General features: G+C 36.7%; 1 protein-coding gene across 1 annotated transcript in view; it reads right to left on the reverse strand.

Annotated features, from left to right (window-relative positions):
* Nucleotides 1-339: 339 nt before the first annotated feature.
* LOC124621813 (N-acetylgalactosaminyltransferase 6) overlaps nucleotides 340-15,896 on the reverse strand; it is a 158,505-nt gene continuing 142,948 nt past the window's right edge. The window contains exon 12 of the mRNA XM_047147252.1: nucleotides 340-6,711. Coding sequence (XP_047003208.1) covers nucleotides 6,541-6,711 — 171 coding nt within the window. The 3' untranslated portion in view covers nucleotides 340-6,540. The remainder of the gene's footprint in view (nucleotides 6,712-15,896) is intronic.

Below are 15,896 nucleotides of genomic sequence, written 5' to 3' on the forward strand. Positions count from 1 at the left end.
TAAAGACAGAGCACAAGCACAAATTATGGAAGGATGGAGAAGGAAATTGGCTGTGCCCTTTTGAAAGAGCCATCCTGACATTTACCTTAAGCAATTTAGTGAAATCACAGAAAACCTAAATCAGGATGGCCAGATACAGGTTTGAATGCTGTACGGTGTGCTATCCACTGCGCTACCTCACTTGGTCTGAAAGTAGGAGACATGTGCTGACAGAATTGAGAATATGGGTAGATGATGTGAGTTGTGTTTTGCTAGATGTGTTGGTAAGAGCATTGCTTTTGAAAGCTGAGGCTAGATGCCAGTCCCAGTCAGAAACAAAATTTCAATCTAAAGTTCAGCTTCCAGAGAATCAACTTTATTATCTTCTGTGCTGGGAAAATACATGATATTTCTGCAATAAATTCAAATAACATTTTTATAAACATAATTACTGATTTATTATGACAGTGACTAAAAACACATCACGAGTTCCTCCTTGAAAAGGTATAACAGTTGTTAGAAACACAACTGAATCACAGTCTTAAAAAGGTACAAACTGAATAACTTACTTCATAATGGACATTTTTAGCGGAGTTTGAGTGTCAGGAATATGTAAAAGACAGTGTTATTAAAAATTTATACATACACTACTCATATGAAGATGGCCACTCAACTGGCACATCAAAAGCTTTTAGGGCAATAAAGATGTGGCTATCATATTTTATTTGTTACTTTATTTTTTGCTTGAATTAGCACATCACAGCAGAATTTATAAATGTGAAACATCAAAGGATCACACTCTGAATAAGACAATAACAATACTGTGGAATATAATCCATACAACATATCACAGATTATTCTCTGCTGACAGCACCACTTAAATACTAGACTTAAGCAACATAGAATTTGGTCCATCTTTTTGACGCAGTTGAATAGAGCTATAAAATAAAATAGGGAAATTTCATAAGCTGATCACAATGAAATTGTGAAATGGTTTCTTCTCATTTTTTTTCCTATTTTTCTCTCATATAAACAACATTCATAGTATTTTGAAGACAACAGTGATCACAGACGTATAATAATTTGTGTGCATGACTGAAATAGTCATACTAAATAGTAAACATTTTCTACACTGATTTTGCTGTTATACACAAATGGAAATGCACTGAAGAACATCACCCAATATGAAATAGTTGTAAAACAGATAATATGTGTGCGCAGGAGGTGCAGTAATTATTTTTTGATACTTGTCCTACATGCAACTGAGTAACATGACAACATGCAACAAAGTCCTTTATTTAATGGTGCCTAATTACACAAAGATACCAGCTGAGTCCGCATTTCCATTGTGCACAGATCACATATGCCTCTGCAATGTCAAGAAGGCAACAAAAATTGTCTATTCTACACATGGACAAGTAGTGGAGTTGCAGATGGACAGTTAAATACTGAGCACAAGAACAAAATGTGTGGGTTGTGAGGAATCAGTGCTGGAAATCGTGGGAAACAGAAACTTCTCACAACAGCCAAAACCTATCCGTGCAGTCTCAATACATTACAAAAGTCTGTACAAGAGGGTCATAAGGGCCTCCCGATCTACTGAACTGAAACTGGCAGAAATCTCAGTCACTATGCCCCTCAAAGGTATGCTTGAATGTACAGTAAGTTTTCTGTGTTTTTTTGCCACTTATACTCTTGACATCAGTTCATTTGCACATCTATTAACACTCACTTTCTGGAAGTGAGCCAGTATTTTCACATTTAATTGGAACCTTTCTCTTGACATTGTGCTACGTACATGAACAACAAATAACAACTTGGTGGAAGTGAATCTACATCATCACATTCCTTTAGCATTTTTTCCCTTGACATTATTTCAAAAACAATAATATATCTGATGGTGTCTATCAAGAGTAAACTGGAAAAATGAATGGAAGTTTCAAAGTGACATCACGTTCATCTCCAAGTCAGCATAAAGTGGCTAGGAAAACTTATGTTCACACCCAGCATTCAAGCCATACACTAGTAATTAAGTAGTAAATAAGAAAATCATATGGAATTAGATATATATCCTAAATACCTTGAGCATAAAATGATACATTATTCAGTATCCTGTTACTTCTGTCCTTCAACAATATCTGGACCTTGTGTGACAATCTTTCAGCAGCATCCCAACAGTGCTACAATATGGTTTTCACAGACTGCCACAATGAAAACAGTACACTAATTACAATGTGTACACAAGCATTTAAGAAGTCATTATTCCCATGCCACACACATGAGCAGAACAGGACAACACCTTAACATGAGGTACAATGGGAAGTATCCTCTGCCATGCACTTCACTGTGTGTGGTTTCCTGATTATAGATGTAGACATAGATGTACTACTTCTACCCTGGTCCCTGGCCCTATTGAGTTAATGAGACACAGTTGGGTGACACCTAACCTCCAATTTATGCCCACAAACAACAGTCAACCTGCCATGCCAAAATGTGCAACAAGGAGACATTTGTGCAAGATATTGCACAATGGATTATTTGCTTTGCACGATACATTAGGGAGTTGCTCTACATGCTACTAAAATATTGTTATACATGTCAAATGCATTCTTTATTTTAATCAATATTAAATACTGTTGCCGTTATCTTGTAACCAACTTTGGCTTTGAATGTTCTTCACTGTATTCCATCAGTGTATTTACAAATGTTACATATTTGTTTCCATTTTGAGATCAATAGTAAACAAGCATTCATCAATACTAAGAACATCAATTACATGACATCTCTCACAACAACTTATAGAAACTCTAATGTTCAGATGTTCAAATAATTCACTGAAAACATTACAATAACAACAACTTTCTTTTTATAATGATGTGTTTGATGTTCAATTTACCAAAAATATACAAATGATAAGCAGAATTTAGAGTGTAACAGTCAGTTTGTTTCCACTATACAGTGTACGGTAAGGCACTATAGAAAAAATAGTATGCACAGGTACAGTTGCTGGCAGTATCTCCTCAAACTGGTATATATTACTAGGAAAATATCAATAAATGGTGTCTGTTCCTGCTCAACAGGTATCAAAATGTACTGAACTCAAAGTGGATGGAACCTTACTATAAATAACTCATAATGAAGCATGTACCAGTAACTATGTTTTAAAGGAAAAGTGTCATGAGAATACAAAGCAGATAATGAATGGGAGGGAAGTCTTCGCATGTGTAAGTGTATAATACTGGAGAGTGGGAAGTTAAAGAGACTGCAAGATAGCTGCATATGCAATGTTCATATATGAAAAGCTTCAGTTTCAAGAAAGATCTAGCACAAAATTACACAAATAATATTACCATTTTTATGTACCAGTAAGATGCTAGTACAATGAGAGAAAAGTATGGGAAATGAACTGAGTTCAGAATTTCTTTACGTCTCAGGTAAGAGATCTCATGAGAAGGACAAAGCCAACATGGAGAGACAAACAGCCTAGGATGAAAATTCTTAACATTCAACATAGTGTCAAATGACCATTATACACACAGAGAATAAGATCAGGTTTGAAGACATAGTGAATTAAGACATGGGCTCCAAAGAAGGTATTCTATAGAAATGGAAGAAAAATATGATGATTACAAATGGAGAAATGCTGGTTATTAGTAAAAATTTATCATCTACCATACAATAGAAATTTATAATCAAACCAAGCGGCAATATCCTAAAATATAAGACTGCATCTTCATCAGTTATAAGCTTCGTAACATTTTGAATAAAATTTTCAGAAACTTCAGTATGGTATGTGGTTCCTAATTTAGGGTATGTCATTTTTACTTTCCATGAGAAAAGAAATGTGAATTATGATAATGCTTACCAAAGTAGAAACTATTTTGCCTTTTTATATCTTGGGGGAGAGGGAGAGGGGGGAGGGGAGAGAGAGAGAGAGAGAGGGAGGGGGGGGAGAGAGGGAGGGAGGGAGGGAGGGGGAGAGAGAGAGAGAGAGAGAGAGAGAGAGAGAGAGAGAGAGAGAGAGAGAGAGAGAGAGAGAACACTGAGGAGTTCTTATCATGAGAAAAGACACAAAAAGGAAAAGGGGGACAATTTAAAGTCACCATTACACCTACAGACCATTCAGTGACAACAGAACACAATCTCAGTTGGACATGGATTTTGCAGCAGGCACATAAAATGGAAGTGGAGAGGACTTCACGTAACATAACATATAGCTCTCAAGTCAGATATAAGAAAAGGGACTTTGGATAAAAGGAAATGTATCTCTATGCTAAACTCTTTTGTTGCACTAGTGACCACACTTTATGAACTATCATCTTATCTCAACATTGTGTATATAAAAACCAATAAATTAAAAAGCATTTATTTCAAGCCCTTTATGTTTCTATAATTTTAAACCTTGGCACAAAATATATTTTCATGATTTTTCTCTTTAGAATATATGATAATAACAGTTGTATTATAGCAGAAATGTTGAGGAAAACAGACTGTGCAGGGGGAGGTGGTGGGGCCATAGTAGGAGGGACTGATTAAGTGCCTTCCCACACAAACCTTCCACTCAACTTTTAACTTTTCTACTTCACACTGCATCATCACTTGTAACTAATCGTTATTTTATCCTTGGAGTATGACGGATCTTTCACTGCCCCTCTGTATTCTCTTCTTTGTTCTGAATGTTTCTCTAAGCAGTTCCCCACACTGGCCTTACATGTACTCACATGTTCCACTCAAGTAATATCTTTTCTGACCCTATCTTTTATCTTGTCCTATTCCTCTTCCCCCACAGCACACACCTTCCATTTCCCCCCACATCCAATCTAGCCAACATCAGTGTTTCTGCTATTTGGATTAGTACTCTCATAAATACTATGTTCCAGCCCATGTTTAATGTTGACACTTCTATTAGCTCCCTTACTGTATAAACTTATAAAAGAATCTGAACTATTGACTGAAAAATACAATTAGGGGAAGAAGCTGACACCTGGGGAAAAACAGCTGCCTGCACCACTTAATCAATATGTATTATAAAAGACAAGAATAAATTAAGGAAAGTTGGATAAATTATGGCAGATATTTTAAATCAGACTTCCCATAATTAATTTTGTTAATGTGGGACTCCCTCAACCGTACTGGTTAACACATTCTCCCAGTTTCTCTCTCAACAAACACTGAAGTGGTTAACTCAAAGAAAACTATGTAGGTTTCAAAATTAATATGTTTTGGTACCAATGTGTACAATTTACCAAACTGATTCAACTCCGAATCAAACAATAACTGTAGTTATTAAGAGCAGTTATACGAACCATTTACATTCGTATCAACCAGTTAAAGAAGGTTGTAAGCAAATAAATGGCAAACTGATCCATTGTTTTTTGTGTCAAACACATGTGTCACAGACATCAAAAAGTACTCTTACAGGAAATTTGCTTTCTTCCATTCATATAATTTACAGTAAACAGGCTAGGATTAAATATTTGAGATGAAGTTAATATGTTGGTAGCGAAAAAAATCAGAAACAGAAAAATAACTACTGAACCTATGTTTCTTGAACCAAAACATGAATTGGGATTCAAACAGAAGAAAATATAGTGTTATTAGAAACCAGAAAGGAAACAGTAAGTTAGCATGACACCAAAATGACAAGATATGCATTTGGTACAGTATATAAAAAGGTCAAAACAATAAATTCACATATGCAGTTCTACTTCTACATGTTTCTGCTAGCATTGTGAAAAGCATCTGTACAGAATGTGGCATCTTCATTCTTGCCGGATACTTCTTTCACTTTTACAATATGTGATGTATGGCAACAACACATTTTCCGTACTGATAAACTATAGCTGGATAGATTACAAAATCTGTTTTCAAACATGAAGCTGCACACTTTTACCAAAACAAAAAATACATGTAAATCCCAGAACAATTACACCCCAACAGTACAAAATTGTTTACCCTATGCAGGAAGAGAAAACAGCATCCAAACCTTTTAGCTCAGACTACAAATAAATAAATGCAAAATTGAGCACCCTTCATTAGTAATTATTTCAATGGATATCAGTCTTTTAGAGATCAAATATCAATAGTGCAACTCATGCAGAAGATTAACCTGTCAATTTTTTATTTAGCACTTTAGAAAAAGGAACTGATACACGTATGCACTCATGCAAGCTACTTATTTTCTTCAGTGTATGTTTTGTAAGCAAGTGACAACAAGCACACCCATTGAGTTCACAGTTGAAAACTGAAAATAATTACATTTATATAGTTACCGTCTCCAGTACATTACTAATCATCAAGTTGTCCTCATTTTCATACAATGGGTAAACATTTAAACTAAATCCAGTGTCAATAAACAATGAAATTGTCAAGCTAGCTATTTGAAGTAAAGCCAACCTATTACCATGTGAAGAGAGACCACACAGAACGTAACACACTAATTATTTAACTAAAACATATGTACTTTTCAAGTTCACACTGTTGTGTCAAATATTGATTATATAGCTTCTTTTCTTTTTATATGACTCATGAGAACAAATTGATGAGGAATACTACCAAAATTCAATGAGGCCCAACATTGTCCCAATTTGCTAAAGCTTTGAAATCAATATTTTCAAACCTCCACTTCTGTGTTAAAGATGCACCATCACACTTGGTAACATACATTTTTAGACTACCTGGATCACAGTCCAAGCACCGTGGATTTCCTCCATGCACAAGCCACTGGTTCACCTAAATGAAAATTTGTTATGTTTCAGTTTAGTGAATTTATTTTATTGGCTGCAAACAGTAACTACAATTGAGAGACATGAAAGGTGTCAAAGATTTGACCCAACTTTTGGTCCCCAAGGTATTCAAAATGAAACTTTCTCTGCTACCTGCGTTTGAATAAGTACACACTCATCTCCATAAGTTAAAGGATCTTTGAGATCCACGATACGGTAGAAGCACAGCATATCGGTAGAGAGATTATGACACACCAGTTGTCTATACTTTCATTAGTCAGTAAATAGAGCTCTATGAGAGTGTTAAGTGCCACCAGTATTTATGAATGCTATACCATGGTATGTATAATAGGCAGTCTGATCAGCAGATAATTTATGAAGCATGGTGATAAAGTATGCACTGAAAGATGCCCTGCCAACATTGTCACATGTGATAATGCTACAAGGTATACTGAAAAACCACATACGGGTTGCAAGTGGTACTCACCAAGTGTGGTGTCTCTCCACTGATGGCATACGGAAAACCAGTATGAGTTGTGACGCTCTCAAGTAACAATACAAAATACACAGTAGCTCCCTAAATAGCAATCAGCTTGACCAGCATGGCTTATGGTAATGGGTGACTTTCACTTCTCAGCTTATTTAGCACTGAAAGTGGATGGTACCAGCTCTGCTGGCCACACAAAATGTCATCCAAATGTGTTCACTAAGGCATCCTGCATCCCCATAACTCAAATAATGTGAACCAAATGGATGCAACACACTAGACAAGTAGAAGCACTATTGCCAAGGGATCTACTCAATAGGCTATAGTGAGTATACTAAGTGGTCTTGTATTGGTCATACCATTTTGGTCATGTGATTTGTGTGTGTTGTAACACCACAGTTCGGTGTGGACACTATCATAACATCATTTTGTGGAACTTAAAGATCCCTTAAGATATGGTCACAAATATATTTAAATAATGAACTACCTACAGACGAAGAAACAGAAAAAAGTATATCAACTGAGACACCTGATTAAATTTATCTCAATAACTGACAACTTTCAAGTTTTTCAACAGATTCAAACAACAAATTTGAAAAGCTAAAACTTAAAAAAAAAGAAAAAAATCCAGGATGGAATTAACAATATTATGAGAAGGAAAGTTGCTACTCATCATACAGCGGAGAAGCCGAGTCGCAGATAGGCACACAAAAAGACTCTCACAATTACAGCTTTCGGCCATTGGCCTTCGTTCACAATAGACACACATATGTGCGCACATGCGTGCACACGCACACCCATACACAAACACTCACAAAAATGCAAAACTGTGGTTTCAGTTGCCTGAGCCTGCAGTCGTGTGCGCGCGCGCGCGTTTGTGTGTGTGTGTGTGTGTGTGTGTGTGTGTGTGTGTGTGTTGTTGCTGAAGGCAATGGCCGAAAGCTTTACTTGTGAGAGTCTTTTGTGTGCCTATCTGCGACTCAGCATCTCCACTGAAGCTAAAACAAAATAGCTGAAGCTTGAACTTGAATTAATGGCTTTTACAGGGAAGTGACTGAGGAACTTACAATGCTGCCTGTTTTACACTGACCAAAAAGGCATGAAGGCACAGGAAAGAATAATGGATGAAAAGTTTACATGGGCAACAAGAAAATTTCTTGACCTGGAATGGACGTGGGATAGATATTAAATAAGTTTTCTTTTTGTTGCCTTGGTACATGTTGCACAATAACAAAAGTCAAGTATCAATTTCAATTGGTTTATGCTGCTTTCAAAGTAGTTGTGCTACGAGTGTGTCACTGAAAACTGACAATGTCACATCATCATAGACTACTTTTATTTGTTAAAGAAAATCATATACACACCACAAGCTGCATTAGAAATATTTACTTGCCAAAACCAGTTTCATCAACAACACAAATTTATCTAAAGACAAGTCTAACATTTAATTTTCCGTAATTATGAACTAGGAAGAAGAATTACAAATGATCAATGGGCCCACCAGAGGCTGTAGAAGCAGTTTAGTTTAGCGTATACTTCTGAAGATGACGCATATGAAAGGTGGCACAAAACTGTAGCTTCAGATGAAACTTTGAAAAGTGCGCAATAAAGTATGGGAAATAGTAATTAAAGTTGTATGTAATAGTTACCAACATCAGCATACCAAAAGAAAGACATAGTACATTTTATGTGGAGAATTAACTATAACATAGCTCTGTGCAGTATGTGTACAGCATGTCTTACATATGAACCAAACTTAGATGCAAAATTGATTTCCATGAAATGTGTGGACCATTTTACATAGAATCCACTAATTCTGTGCAGCATTATTGTGGAGAAGATGTGGGTCTACTGCTTCACACCATTACTGAAATAGCAACCAAAGCAGTGAGTGGACGCTAGAGGCCCTACACCAATAAAGGCAAAATTGATTTACTCAATCATAAAAGATGATGGCCTGTTTTTTATTGGACACAAAAGCAATTCTTCTTACTGATTATCTTGCAAAGAGAAAAGATTGGCCCGCAAATATTACGCAATACTTCGAGACCAACTGGATGGAAAACTATGTGTTTCGGTAATAAGAAAACTAAAGAATTTGAAGAAAAATCTATTGGAATATCCATCCTACTAATCATATTTGTCACACTATGGTTTCCCAAGTGATAAAGAAATTTGTGGCTGGAAAACATGCAGAGCCCAACGAAGAGACTAGGACAACTATAGATAGTTATTTTATAAATCTTGTATAACAGCACTCAGGCATGGAATCCACACACTGGAAAACATTGGAGACTTATTTACCAATTTTTAATGAGTCTTTCAACTTCAGGTTGAGATATTTTTGCCTTACCTTCACACTGCAGTAAGGTTGACATTGGGGGGAAATGCTGAGGAAAGGTAGTGCTTGGAATTACTTACATACAGGGAAATAAAAATAAACAGGGTGCACTATCTAAGTAGTGTGCAATGAGATGGGAGTTTGGGCTGGATAGAAAGCACGCTTGGATATCCAAAGCAGTTAAGATGACCTCAAGCGTAAATAGGGAAATACAGATTCAAATCCCAGTCCTGCACAAATTTTCTCATGTTGACAATCAGAGTGGCTACACAAACTCGGAAAAAAAATTCCTGGGAATTCCATATACGAGAAGCTCGTGATAAATTAATGGTGAGCAGGGAGACAGTAACTTTTCTTTCCTCTCAGCTGAGCTATATACCAGCCATAAGCAGTAATGTAACTGCAGTTATTAACATTGATAATTTATATGGAATAATACTCATATAATTAACATACTTGGAGGTATTAAATATTTTAAAATTTGTGATTTATAAGACTCGATCAAATTTAATTTCAATGCTAGGTTAAAAACTCAGAATCCCGTGAGATTTTATGAAATTCCTGAGATTTCCCAGATTTTCCAGGTGAAATGTAATTCCCAGAAACTTCCAGGTTTTATGGAAGAATCAGCAGCCTGTCTTTGTTTTCATTTCAATGCCCAATTGTGGCTGATGTCAGGATTTATTTCATTTCATCAAAAACAAAACAGCTCAATCCACATGGACCATGATGTAAGGACACTGTGATTGATATCCTTGCCAGCATGCTATCTAGCAGCAGGTGCTAACTGGTGACACTTAGCTTCTAAAACTTTCTGTAGGTCCCCGCCTTTTATGGAGAATACTTTGTGGCACTGACAATGTGAGTCAGTAACGGGCGTGTGAAGCCAGTAGTGGGGCAAACTCAGTAGAGTGAACATGTAGTGAAAGAGTCAAGGGAAAGAAATACAAGGAATTGAGATAAAAGTGGTTAAAAGAGTACTACAAAAAGAATTTCACTGAAACAGGAATTTTGAATAGTCCATGGCTTCTTCACAGCAGATGATCTATCTACTGGCAATACACCACTCCCATTGTCATCCAGGCTTGGGAATGTTACCCACTGACATTCTGCCCTTTTGAAAACACTTAAACCTCTCACAGCACTGTAGGTTTGGATAAGAAAGTTTTAGCAAGTCTGCAGCAAAATTTAGCACACACACACACACACACACACACACACACACACACACACACACACATTGTTCTTCAAGCTCTTTCACTGTCACGTTGGCACTAATCTGACAAGCAGCTTGTGCATGTGCTCACTTCACTGGCTATAGCTCACTTACTAAAGGTCAAAGCAAAACTTGGCAAATGGCAGTTTGCTGTCTAAAGTTGCTGTTATGTGCACTTTGCACTCCCTATTCTGGTTGGCAGTCTATTTCAAAAGTTTGGTTTCTACTCTTTGAAGATGAATAAATTAAGTTAAAGGACATCATCTTTTGTGACTGATTTTGCAGAAAATTATTACAGTTATGCCAAGTACAATTAGGCAGTAGTTTTATGTTTTGTGCCATTGTGGCTCAAATAACTCTTGCACCCAATAGTCCAACAGCCAGCCATCAGCATCATGGTCAGATCTCTTAACAATTATGGGGCTGAAACCTTACAAGTGATCACTGTGTCACAATGCAATTTTCAAATTTAATTATCACAGAAAGGAACTATACTGAACTGTGCAAGGCAACAGTAGGGAACATACCGCTTACAAGAACAGCAACTGTTACTGACACATGCAGGAGAAGTGCTGTATGGGTGAAACAGTGAAAACTATCATTAAGCAGGAAAGAAGATGGATTATGGTGGTATACACATCATAACACATCAATGATGGCAGTGCAGTGAGCTACATTCTTCTCATGTAGAAAAATGTTTAAGTGTTGCAAACAGCTTTACTGGTGTAGTGAGTCGCATGTGACATTGCTGCTGTAGGCATTGTTGAGCAGAAGAGCAGTCTGCACGTGTGTGGTGAATAAACTAATGCACTACATAAAACAGTGAGAACCAATGTAATGAGGTTAAAGAAATAGCAGTCATGGAGAAAAATACTGAGACAAGTAGTGAAAGTAATTTTAATATAACAACAAAAACAATGAATTTTTACAAAATAATTTGTCCTCCTCATCCCAGGTAGTGAGTCTCCCCTGACCCGCAAATCTGGTTAACTTTCCTGAGATCTACCCTTTTCCCTAGACCTCTCTTTCCTTCACTCCTCTTCCTTTCCCTTCAACTCTTCCGTCTGAAGAAGGAGCCGCTGGCTCAGAAAGCTTGCCTAAATACAACCCTCTTTTATGTGTGTGTTCTGCCACTGCTTAGTGAGTTGATTTTTTATCCATGCAGTGAAAATAATTCTAAGTTATACAAGTTGGGAACTAAAATAATCGTGGCCAAGAGGAAGGTAGATATAGATTCAGGAATCACACAATTGTTGGGAATAGTGCAATAGGAAAACACTGTGGAAGGGAAAGACAGTACTGCACCAATTTTATGACAGAAGCAAAAAAACTTACAAAATAAAGGAAACAAGATAGAACAGGTATCTAAACAGCCAAATACAGAAAGCCAAGGACCTTTAGATTTGCAGACATACTTAAACAATAATGGGTAAGATAGAGGAAAACACTTCCTACTTGAAAGAAACAGAGAACAGAATACATGAAAACACAGCTTGAATGGATACTAGACAACTTGATGAAAAGATAGAGGAAACCACATTTGAAATGAGGCACACAAAACTTGGCAAGCAGACTTAATCATCAAGTGGAATGAGTGGATTGAAAAATATGAGAAATGGAGTAATGTATATGAAATAAGAACTCCACTGGTTGAACAGTTGCAATAGGTTGCATCAACAATTATAGCCAGTTCAGCACACAGCTGATCTCTGCACAAGACAAGGTAAAAAAATGTAACAAAAAAGATAACCGAAACTGGTGATGCAGAAATTGACAAGGTCAAAATGGGAATAACGACTGCAGGCACTATGACCATTAACAATAACAACACTGGTAACTTCATAATGGATATTTTAGAGAAAGAAGCTGGAAGCCTCAAGACAGGAGTAAACAACATGGTATTAACTGGTTTGGAAAAATATAAGCTTTCAAGAGGGGAGAAAGACTATACTCAATGGCATTTATGCACAGGCTTAATAGAGCGATACGTGAAAAACGGGAAGAAACAAGAAAGACAGATTCCACAACATGGCAGATGGAAGAAGGAGCAGCCAACTGGGCAGATTCCCTCAACCCACAAGCAGAGGTCTTCAGAGGTGGGACCAACTATTTGAAACTATCTGTATGGTGATGTAGGTTAGGATTCCAGGTATCACACCCTGCATCAATTCACCTTGGTAGGCCCTTGTTTGCGAGTAATCAATGGGAGTGGAAGAATATGGAATTTCATGTGATATTCTAGAGCCTTAAAATCGATTACAAAATACATATTAGTGTTGTGGTGTAGTGGATAAGGTACATTCTTGATGCACATAAGGTTGTGGGTTTCAATCTTGTCAGCTGTTTAACATATTTTTATTTTAAAATCTTTATGGAAATGATTTTGATCATTTTTTTTGTTCAATTAACTGTTTTAAATGTTATTTTATAAATTTCCAATCCTTTGTCACATCATTTTAATGGTCATATTAACTATATTGTTCGTTCTTATTTAGTCACGAATAAAGAAGAACTGGAACTGGAATCTTTGTGCATGTTATTTTTATTATTTTTATTTACTCTATCTATCATAATATTTAAATGCTTGAAAATATTGATCTGTTAGTAAAAAGAAAAAGAGAGACAGACACACAACAATCTATTTATATTCACTGTTCAACATTATCTTTTTTATAGTAATCACTATACACACAATTAATCATTATACAGTCATTTTTTCCTGAGGGTATGCAGCTTTACTGTATGGTTAAATGGTGATGGCATCCTCTTGGATAAAATATTCCACAGTTAAAAAAGAGTCCTCCATTCGGATCTCCAGCCAAGGACTACTCAGGAGGACACGGGTTATCTTTAGAAAGAAAACTGGATTCTATGGATCGGAGTGTGGAATGTCAGATTGCTTAGTTGGGCAGGTAAGTTAGAAAATTTTAAAAGAGAAATGAATAGGTTAAAGTTAGATATAGAGGGAATTAGTGAAGTTCAATGGCAGGAGGGACAAGACTTCTGGTCAGGTGAATACAGGATTATAAATACAAAATCAAATAAGAGTACTGCAGGAGTAGTTTTGAAATAAATAAAAAAATAGGAGCATGGATAAGCTACTACAAACAGCATAGTCAGTGCATTATTGTAGCCAAGATAGACATGAAGCCCACACCTACCACAGTGGTACAAGCTTATGTGCCAATTAGCTCTGCAGATGATGAAGAGATTGAAGAAATGTATGATGTGATAAAAAAAATTAAAAAAATATTCAGATAGTTAAGGTAGGCGAAAATTTAATAGTCATGGGGAACTGGAATTCAATAGTAGGAAAAAGAAGAGAAGGGAAAGTAGTAGGTGAGCATGGACTGGGGGTTAGGAATGAAAGAGGAAGTCGCATACTAGAATTCTGAACAGAGCATAACTTAATCATAGCTAACACTTGGTTTAAGAATCATGGAAGAAGGTTGTATACATGGAAGAGGTCTGGACACAATGGAAGGTTTCAGATAGATTATATAATGGTAAGACAGAGATTCAGAAACAACATTTTAAATGGTAAGACATTTCCAGGGGCAGATGTGGAGTCTGATGATAATTTATTGGTTATGAACTGCAGATTGAAACTGAACAAACTGCAAAAAGGTAGGAATTTAAGGAGATGGGACTTGGATAAACCAAAAGAACCAGAGGTTGTAGAGAGTTTCAGAGAGAGCATCAGGGAACAACTGCCAAGAACAGGGGAAAGAAATACAGTAGAAGAAGAATGAGTAGCTTTGACAGACGAAATAGTGAAGGCAGCAGAAGATCAAGTAGGTAAAAAGACAAGGTATTGCAGAAGAGATATTGAATTTCAAACAATGGAAAATCCAGGATGGAATGTATAAAAATGCAGTAAATGAAGCAGGTGAAAAGTAGTACAAACGTCTCAAAAATGGGATCAACAGGAAGTGCAAAATGGCTAAGCATGGATGGATAGAGGACAAATGTAAGGATGTAGAGGCATAAATCATGAGGGGTGAGGTAGATAGTACCAACAGGAAAATTAAAGAGATCTTTGGAGAAAAAAGATCCACCTGTATGGATATCAAGAGCTCACATGGAAAACCAGTCCTACACAAAGAAAGGAATGCAGAAAGGTGGAAGGCGTGTATAGGAGGTCTATAAAAAGGTGATGTCCTTGAGGGAAATATTACAGAAATGGAAGAGGACATAGATGAAGATGAAATGGGAGATATGATACTGCACGAAGAATTTGAGACAGCACTGAAAGACCTAAATCAAAACAAGGCCCCGGGAGCAGACAACATTCCATTAGAACTACTGATAGCCTTGGGAAAGCCAGCCATCACAAAACTGCACCATCTGGTCAGCAAGACATATGAGACATGTGAAACACCATCACACTAAAAGAAGAATAAACTAATTCCAATCCCAACTATCAGTTTAATAAGTCACGGCTGCAAAATACTACCTAGAATTCTTTACAGACGAATGGGAAAACTGGTAGAAGCCTGCCTCAGAGAAGATCAGTTTCGATTCTGCAAAAATGTTGGGGCAAGTGGGGCAGTACTGACCCTATGACTTACCATAGAAGATAGATTAAGGAAAGGTAAACATAGGTTTCTAGCATTTGTAGACTTAGAGAAATCTTTTGACAATGTTGACTAGAATACTCTCTTTCAAATTTTGCAGGAGTCAGGGGTAAAAAAAAAAAGGACCAAAAAGCTATTTAACATTTGTACAGAAACCAGATGGTGGTTATAAGAGTCAAGGGGCACAAAAGGGAAGCAGTGGTTGGGAAGGGAGTGAGACAGGGTTGTAGCCTATCCTCGATGATGTTCAGTCTGTATATTGAGCAAGCAGTAAAGGAAACAAAAGAAAAATTTGGAGTAGGAATTAAAATCCATGGAGAAGAAATAACACCTTTGAGGTTTGCCAATGACATTATAATGCTGTCAGAAACCACTAGGGATCTGGAAGAGCAGTTGAACTGAATGGACAGTGTCTTAAAAGGAGGGTATACAATGAATATCAACAAAAGCAAAAGAGAATAATGGAATGTAGTCAAATTAAATCAGGTGATGCTGAGGGAATTAGATTAGGAAATGAGACACTTAAAGTAGTAGATGAGTTTTGCTACTTAAGGAGCAAAATAACTAAGGA

This window comes from Schistocerca americana, chromosome 7 (genome assembly GCF_021461395.2).
Source record: "Schistocerca americana isolate TAMUIC-IGC-003095 chromosome 7, iqSchAmer2.1, whole genome shotgun sequence".
NCBI classification, from domain to species: Eukaryota; Metazoa; Arthropoda; class Insecta; order Orthoptera; family Acrididae; genus Schistocerca; species Schistocerca americana.